The sequence below is a fragment of the Manihot esculenta genome, chromosome 17 (genome assembly GCF_001659605.2).
Source record: "Manihot esculenta cultivar AM560-2 chromosome 17, M.esculenta_v8, whole genome shotgun sequence".
NCBI lineage: Eukaryota > Viridiplantae > Streptophyta > Magnoliopsida > Malpighiales > Euphorbiaceae > Manihot > Manihot esculenta.
Genome location: NC_035177.2, coordinates 2,292,425 through 2,302,236, shown reverse-complemented (window position 1 = coordinate 2,302,236; position 9,812 = coordinate 2,292,425). Strand labels below are relative to the sequence as shown.

General features: G+C 33.9%; 1 protein-coding gene across 1 annotated transcript; it reads left to right on the top strand.

Annotated features, from left to right (window-relative positions):
* Positions 1–7,627: 7,627 nt before the first annotated feature.
* LOC110605083 (cytochrome P450 89A2) lies at positions 7,628–9,136 on the top strand. The gene has a single exon (XM_021743388.1). It carries the CDS (start codon positions 7,628–7,630, stop codon positions 9,134–9,136), a length of 1,509 nt encoding a protein of 502 aa, XP_021599080.1.
* The last annotated feature ends 676 nt before the right edge of the window (positions 9,137–9,812 follow it).

Here is a 9,812-nt window from a genome sequence, read left to right as displayed (position 1 = left end):
TCCCATATCATTCCGTTCCACTTGTAAAGAACTCGATCTCGAGTTGTTATCGGTAAGGTAATACTAGAATAGATCCGTCACGTTAAATATTTTGAAAATTTTCATCTCATTTTGGAGGTCAAGAATATAGACATTGTCATTTATCTTCTGAATGACCCGAAATGGACCAATCTTTTTGGAGTCAAGCTTTTTTTTTGTTCTCTACCATGTTCCTTGCGTAAATACACCATAACTTGGTTACCGACATTGAAGGACTTGAAACGCCTATGTTTATCAATTGTAACTTTATACTTGTCATTGGCTTCTGTAAGGCATTACTGTACCTATTTGAAAATATCCACATGTTGCTTTGTCAAATTGCTTGCTGCGATACTATTGTGAGAACTTGTAGGAAGGGCAATAAGATAAACTGTATGCGCTGGAATTTTCCTGTACACAACTGTAAAGGGTAACATCTTTATGGAGCTGTGGACAACATTGTTGTAAGCAAATTCTGCTTGGGCAAGAGCAAGATCCCAAGCAATTTTCTTATTACTACAGATGCAGCGCAGAAGATTGCCAAGAGTGCGGTTCACCACTTCAGTTTGACCATCAGTTTGAGGATGGGCAGCATTGTTGTATCGAAATTCAGTTCCAAAACGTTTTCATAAAGTCACTCAAAAGTGAGCTATAAACTTCATATTTTTGTCAGAAGTAATGGTCTTAGGAATGCCATCTAAGCGAACAACCTCCTGGAAAAATAGTTTTGCAACATAAGAAGAATCATTAGTTTTATTGCAAGGAATCAAATGCACATTTTGGAGAACCTGTCAACAATGATAAAAATGGAATCAGATCCACTTTGAGTATGTAGAAGACCAAGAATAAAATCCATAGACAAGTCCTTCCAAGGTTATTCTAGAATAGGCAGTGAAGTGTATAAGCCCGTATTTTGCGAATGAACCTTCTGAGTTTAACAAACTGAGCACTTCTGGACCATCCGACCTGTATCCCTTTTCAATTATGGCCAGTAAAAACGCTCCTCCAACCCAGCAGTAATCTTATCACGTCCCAAATAATCACTCAAACCTCTTCCATGGACCTCTTGAATCAGTTTTTCCCGCAGAGAAGATCGAGGAATGCATAACCTATTCTCCTTAAAAAGAAAGCTATCATGTATCAAGAATCCATCAGCAGGCTGGTGAGCCTGGACTTTAGCCCATATATCAGCAAAATCATCATCTGTAGCATACAAATCCTTCAGAAATTCAAAATCCACAACCTCTTGATTAACTGTAATTAACAGAGCAACCCTCCTACTCAAAGCGTCTGCCACCTTATTACTATGGTCAGCCTTATATTTTATGACATATAATGAAAGGCTCTAAAATAAGCTATCCAACAAGTATGCATCTTATTCACATATTTTTGAGTTTTAAAGTGAATCAAAGATTGATGATCTGTGTGAAAAATAAACTCTGACCCTATTAGATACTGCTCCCAAGTTTTAAAAACTTGGAATACTGCATATAATTCCTGCTCATAAGTAGACCACTTCTTCCTAATTTCATTTAATTTCTCACTAAAGAAGGCAATAGCCTTTTAGATTGTGACAACACTCCGCCAATCCCAACTCTACAAGCATCACATTCAACCTCAAACAGTTTATCAAAATCCGGTAGAGTAAGAATAGGGGCAGGAGTAAGCTTATCTTTAATCTCTTTAAAACTCTTGTTAGTAGTGTCAGTCAAAGTAAATTTATGCACTCTCTCTTTCTTCAAACAATCTGTGATAGGGGCAATGATGTTACTGAAATTTCTGATAAACCGTTGATAGAAAGTAGCAAGGTCATGAAAGCTGCGAACTTTAGAAATAGTTTTGGGAATGGGCTAATTCTGTATTGCTTCTATCTTCTTCTCATCAACATGTATCCTTTCTGCACTAACAACAAATCCCGGGAATAGAACGCGCTCCGTCATATAGATGTATTTTTTTAGATTAATAACTAGCTCACTTTCTTGCAAGACTATCATGATTTGACGGAGGTGCTGTAAATGTTCTTCTTCACTGCGACTAAAAATCAAGATGTCATCAAAATAAACAACCACAAATTTGCGTAAGAAAGGATACAAAACCTAGTTCATAAGTCGTATGAATGTGGTAGGTGCATTTGTCAAACCAAAGGGCATAACTAGCCACTTGCACAAGCCTTCCTTAGTCTTGAAGGTTGTCTTCCATTTATCTCCCTTCTTAATCCGAACTTGGTTATAGTCGCTTTTAAGGTCGATCTTAGAGAAGACTTTAGACCATGATAGCTGATCCAACATGTCATCCAGCCGCAGAATAGGAAATCGATACTGAACTATAATTTTGTTGATAGCTTTGCTATCCACGCACATTCTTCAAGTTCCATCTTTCTTTGGAACTAATAAGGCAGGGACTCCACAGGGGCTATTGCTCTCTCGAATATGCCCTTTCTTCAATAATTCTTCAACCTGTTCTTGGAAGATTTCACTCTCCTTTGAACTCATTTTGTAATGAGGCAGATTTGGTAATTTTGATATAGGAATGAGATCAATCTGATGTTGGATATCCCATAAAGGTGGAAGCTTGGAGGATTCCTCCACTATCATGGGAAACTCCTTCAACAGTTATTTGACAGGTGGTGGTAAAGATGGTGCATCCTCTGCTACGCCTGTTGCTCTCACCAATAAAGCTAGTATGCCTCCAGATTTCTCAACTGTGCTTGATAGCCTTTGTACTCCCGTGGAAACAACGACAACATTCTTCCCTTCCACTTTAGAATGTTTGACAGAACCGGAAGGCAAAATAGTAATATTCTTTCGATTCCATGTGAACATGTATGAATTCTCCTTCCCCTTATACAAAGCATCAACATCGAACTACCAAGGGCAAACTAACAAAATTCTACAGCAATTGATAGCGGCTGTCGAAGCCGTAAAAAATAAACCTATTAATAATCAATAATTAAGAACTGAAGATAGTGGCAATAGGATCGAATCCACAGGGATTTAACACTAAGGATTTCCCTAACAATGACTTGGGGAAATGAATAAAAGTAAAATAAAGGGAGTGTTTTGGAATGATGATGAATTAAGATTAAAACTAGAGTAGTAAAAGAAAGCAATAAGTAGAAGATGAGTAAATCAATGGTAAAAAGACTCTAGTTGAAGCATAGGATCTATTTCAGTTTAGAATTGATCATTGATACTTTGATTCTTCGATTTATTTTAATAAATTAGTTTAGGTTGTAAAATACGCTCCACACAACTAAATTTCTCCTTAAGTTTAGTTTGATTAGGAAACGTTCGCTAATCAAATACTAGTTAATAAGTTGCCAAGGAGTGTCCTTGAGGTTCTTCACTTTTCAACTATTAACTGCTTTATGAAATAGAGAAACCCAATTCTAACTTTGCCAACCGTGTTGTTTAGTTAGATCATATAATCTATTGTTATTTGTGTTCAAACAATCCAAGCAATTACAGACCTATATCATTCAAAACTAACAATATATTACTTCGCAATTAAAAGCAACGGGCCCTTATTGATTCTAATAGCAAGGCAATAATAACATGAAGAACAAGTTGCATAAATACTGAAAAAATAGAAGTTTGACAATAGAGTTTTAAATTTTCCAGTTCATAACAAAACTGAAATTATCCCTACTTCAACTAGAAGAAGATGTGTTTAGCCACTCATGGTGGGCAAAGAATACATAAAGAGAAAAGAAAGAAGAAATGAAGTTTTGTGCACGGGTGCTGAGGCTCTGCCGAGAATTGGGTGATTTGCTGCTGCTGCTACTTGCTGCCCTTTTATAGGTGAGAAACCCTATATCAGTCCTTTATGAGCTGAAACTCCAATTTGACTTGGTTTTTGATTCCTTCTTTGCTTGTATTTCATCATAAATAGACCTTCTTGGGTGAAGAAATCCTTTTTGCACGGTATTGGATGTGTTTTTTATGAGTCTTGGCGTATTTGAGATATGATAGGACTCTTAAAACTCGAATTTCTGCAATTCCCGTACTTCTGCACTTTTTTGTTGGCAATAGTCGATTTGGGCAGTGATTTGGGTAAATTATTTGCCCTAATCATTTCTTCAAGACACTTTCGGGTTTCAGCTGTCACTGGCTTCTGGCGATTTGGCCAGTGATCTGGGCAAATCCACTTGAACATATCAAGACTTGAGTTTTGGCTTCTTCTTCCTTCCACTTATGCAGCTTCCTTAGTAATTCTTTGAGGCTGATTTGGCCAAATCACTTCGGCCAAATCAACTTTTCAGCATTTGAAGCCATTTTTCACCAAGTTTTCATTTTTCATCTTTTCTGCAAAAAATATTATAAAAATACAAATTAAGCTAGAAAAATGTGTAATTTAGTATTAACCATAATAGTAAAAGTGAGGCTAAATTATATTTGATCAGCAATCTATACCCACAACATCACAATTAACAGGTTCAGTGTAAGATTTACCGATCGAGATAGGCACGCTGCAGATTCTGTTGACTTCAATTATCAGACCTTCCTTAATCCATCTGACTTTGTATGGCGAAGGGTGCGGTTGTGTAGACAACTGCAATTTCTCCACTAATTGCTTAGCTATCAGATTCTCATAACTGCAGGTTTCTATAATTAGCCTGCAAATTGCTTCTCCTACTCGACATTTTGCCTGGAAAATCTTCCTCCTTTGCGTCTTATCCTCCTGTTTCGTCGAACATAAGATTTTCTTCACCACATAGGCGACCTCTCCATCTTTAGAACCAGTAATAGATCCGTCATCGTCATCCACTTCCTCCTCAGATTCAGCCACCTGCTCAACCATATTAACCTGTCGGCGATCATTATTAACTCCTCTACGTTCTGGATAGTTATTCGATTGCCTGCAGCGGTAACATATGTCTCTCGTTGACTTTTGATAAGGATTGATTTTGCATCCTTTGTCTACTATAGTGGCGACTGCTTTTCTTTTATTGTCTCTCCTTTCTTCCATATTATTTTGAGGATTGCCAGAATTTACAACCTTAGAAGGCTGCCCGCCATAATTACCTCCATACTGCTGCGTCCCTGTTGAACTAGAATTTCTGTAATTAAAATTCCGATTATATTGATGTCGAGGCTGCCAATCAACACGCTCTTTTGGCCTTTTTATCATCTCAATGGCATCTGTCAAAGTGAAAATCACAGTTACTCCCATTATACAGCGAATTTCGTGATTCAGGCCTCTTTGATAATGAGCAACCTGTTGGGCTTTGTTCTCACAGTTTTCACACCTAGCCTGTAACCTCAAAAACTCCTCGGTATATTCATCCACCCTTCGATTCCCCTATACACAGTCATGATACCGGTTATACAAAACCTAAGCGTGATCACTAGACAGGAACTGCTGTTCAATCATCTGCTTCATCAACACCCAGTTTTATATGGATTCCAGCATCATTCAATAGCGTTCGTTTTGAACCGAATTCCACTAGGCTGCTGCAGCCCCTTTTAATTTATAGGCCACAATCGAAACCTTTCGATTCTCTTCTACGTTCAACACTTCGAAGAAACGTTCAACACTTCGAAGAAATGTTCAACCTCCACCAACTTATCAAGAATAGATTCTATATCCAACGAACCAGAAAAATTTTGAAAGTCTAACTTTATCTTGTAACCTTCCTGATAATTCTGTTAGGGATTTGCAGGTACAAGATTGACAACCATAGGATTTGGAACTTGTTGGGGGCATTCAATTGCGGCGGATTGGTGGATTCCCTGCTGCAGGGCTAACTGTCCAATCATCTCCCTCAATTCTGCCAAAGATGCCTCAATTGCAGCAAGTCACAACTCGTAGTTGTCTGCCACGAATGAACTTCGCTCTGATATCAATCTGATATAGGACTGATTAGACTCCGTCAGGAGCTTTAACTAATAATATTTTGCTAAAATGAAATAATAGAAACGAAAAGTTAGAAGCTGAAAATTCTTATTGAAATTCTTAAAAAATTAAAAAGTATCTCAAATAGTTAAGAAGAGACTATTTATAATAATAAAAAAATTCTAGTATGCAAAATTATAAAAATATTCAAAAAAATAATTAAAATGCAAAATTGACTTCATAAACAATGAAATTTTTTACTCGAACTTTTTAGAAATGAGAGAAAAAAAAATTATTATTAAGTCTCTAAATCCTTAAAAATTTTATTAGTTCATCCATATTTAAAAATTATACAATTAACCTATATTGAATATTTATATTTTTTAATCTATATAATTTTAAATATATATATTATTTAGTACTTATAAGATTAAATATTCATACTATTTAATTTTTGTTATTAAAGTCTAAATAAATTCACTAATAATTTTTTAATAAATTACTAAATAACTTAATTTTATAAAATATAGAGATATTCTACTCGTGCAATTTTGATATAAAGACGAACTAGTAAATTTCTAAAAACTTATGAACTTATACTCATTCTCTCATAAATAAAATAACAACACTAAATATTATTTTTATAGAAATAAATAACTCTGTTCTATTTTAATCTAAAAAATTTACTTTTAATCTTCAATATTTCAACTTCTAGTATACTAATATTTTTTAAAAATATTTATAATTCATATTTATTGTTTATAATCACTTTTAATAATAATTAATAATAGTTATTTTTATTTACTTTTATTTATTTGATTGGAATTATATATTAGATTATTTAAATTTATGAAAAATAAAATTTGAATTTTTAAAAAATTATTTTTATAAATTATTTAGATATAAAAAATTTTAAAAAAAATGAATTTAATAAATTACGAGTTGGATTAATTTTATTTAAAAATAAATTATAAATATAAATAAAATTAAATAGTATTTATGTGGATAATAGATTAAACTATTTAAATTAAAAAAAATTAGAATGGAAAAATTCATTCGATTTGTAAAATTTTATTTATGTAAATTTTCTCCAATTACTTTGAGTCTCAATTTAAAAACTTTATCTTTAATATTTATATTAACAAAAAATTTTTTTAAAATGAATAAATTTAAAGATTTTACTGAAAAAAATGAAATTCGACTCTGACTTAAATATCATGAAAAGAAATTTTTTTGGGTTAATTATTACTTTATGAAAGAATGCACCGTTAAACATTAAATTTATTTTGTTAATTATTTATTATTTTAGGAAAGAATACACTATTAATTATTAAACTTATTTTGTTAATTTCATATCAAACATATCCTAAGAAAGTGATAATTTTTTTTTATTTTATTTAGTTGAAAATTTATTTATATAATTAAAATTACATGTTAAACTAACTAAATTTAGAGAAAATAAATTTTATTTTTTTAATAATAAAAGTGTTTTACTAGTAATATTAGATTATTTAAAAAATTTTATAGATTATTTAAATTTTAAATAAATTTAATAGATAATAAATTAAATTTAATAGATAATAAATTAGATAATAAATAATGGATTCCTGCTCTTAATTACTTACTATTGATTATTATCTTAATTACACTATTCGTTTTGGTAGATAAATAAATAAATAAATAAATAAAACGGTAGACCGTCTGTGCTTGATAAATTAACTCTGTAAACAATTTGTCATCAATCACCACGGACTACCTGCAAAATTCTTCATTCATGGATCCATGGCTCTTGTTCATCACCATTCTCTGCATTTCTGCTTCTCTTTTCTCTCTCTTCTTCCATACTAAAAATCTCCCACCAGGACCTCCTACCATACCAATCATAGGCACCTTCTCTTGGCTTCTCAAATCCTCCAAAGACTTCTCCTCCATCGAACCTCTTCTTCGTCAACTTCGTCCCAAATATGGCCCTATTCTCACCCTTCACATTGGTTACAGACCTGCCATTTTCATAACCACCCATGAAGCTGCTCATCGAGCCCTTGTACAAAGTGGTTCACTCTTTGCTAGCCGCCCTCCAGCACTTGAGACCACTCGGATCTTCTTTAGCAACCAACATACTCTCAGTACTGCACCATATGGTTCCTTGTGGCGATTACTTCGTAGAAATTTCATGTCTGTAACTCACCCTTCTCGCTTACGTTTATACTCTCATGGACGTAAATGGGCATTTGAGATTTTAAAGAAGAAGCTCGTTGAAGAAGCTGAGTCATCGGACGTTAAAGCTTTTCCTGTGGTTGATCACTTTCAACGTGCCATGTTTTGTTTACTGGCTTATCTGTGTTTTGGAGAGAATTTTGAAGAGAAAGTCATTAGAGAGATTGAGACAGTGCAGAGAGCTTCGTTAACAAATTTTATTAGGTTCAACTTGTTGAATTTCATGCCAAAACTGGGGAAGATTGTGTTCAGAAGGATGTGGAAAGAGCTTTTACAGATTCGTAGAGATCAAGAAAGCGTCCTTCTCCCTCTGATTAAAGCTAGACAAGCAAAAAACAGAAATATTATGAACAAAGAAGAACCCATATTCTCATATGTTGATTCTCTGCTAGATCTTCGACTTCCAGGTGGTGAAAGAGAGATTTCAGATGGAGAACTGGTGAGTTTATGTTCAGAGTTCATCAATGGCGGAACAGACACTTCAACCACTACATTGCAATGGGCGATGGCTAATATAATAAAGCAAGAAAACATACAAAACAAGTTGCTGAAAGAAATCAACGCAGTAACAGAAGAAGGAAGTGAAATCCAAGAAAAAGATCTAAAAAGAATGCCTTATCTGAAGGCAGTAGTCCTGGAAACCCTCAGGCGACATCCTCCGGGACACTTCATATTGCCACGAGCAGTGACAGAGGACGTGAAATTTGATGGGTACGATATACCCAAAAATGCAATGGTGAATTTTACAGTAGCAGACATGGCATGGGATCCCAAGGTTTGGGAAGATCCAATGGAGTTTAAACCAGAAAGGTTTATGAGAAATGTAGAAGAAGAAGTGTTTGATATAAGAGGAGTAAGAGAGATCAAGATGATGCCTTTTGGTGCAGGAAGAAGAATTTGCCCAGCTATTTCAATGGCACTGCTTCATCTTGAATATTTTGTGGCCAATTTGGTTAGAGAATTTGAATGGAGTGGTGAAGTTGATTTGTCAGAGAATCAAGAGTTTACTACAGTCATGAAGAATCCGCTTCGTGTTCGTATCACCCCAAGGAAGCTGTTAAGTTAATTTTAAGCTTTATTTTGTTTTTTTTTTTTTTAATTTCTATACTAAATACGTACTAGTCTATTATAATTTTTTACTGATTTTTTTCCTTTTTCTGACAGGCAGTAGTAGAGCAATAGTATTCTAAGCAACTACAATATCTAAGAAATGATGTGTTTGCTTTCAAAAAAAAAATAAAAAAAAAAAGAAATGATGTGTTGGTTCAGCTACCGTGGCATCAAAAGATTAAGTTATCAAGTAGTTTATTGTTAATTTTAGAAAATCATACTTTTCTCTATGTATTCTTGTGTACCAGACTGTTATAAATAGAGCTAGATAGCTCTGCTTCTAATATACGAAAACACACAAGTTCTTCACTATTTTCAATTTTTTTCCTTGTTAATATAGTATCAGAGCGGAGAAAGTCCAGTGAAATCAGATATTAACATTAAGATCACCATAAAGAATCCCCACAGAAACATGGAGCTCCTGATGGTCAATATTCATAGTTGAATTCAAATCATCCAGGAGTTCTAGTATTAGCTCCATTAACCTGAAAGAATTATAGGTCATGGAGCAGAGCTGTCGAGATAGGGTTCGGTGCTAAAAACAAACTTGGATTTGTGAACAAAAAAATAGAAATGCTAGATGAAGATTCAGAAGATTATGAGAAGTGGAGGAGGTAAGATTACATGATAAC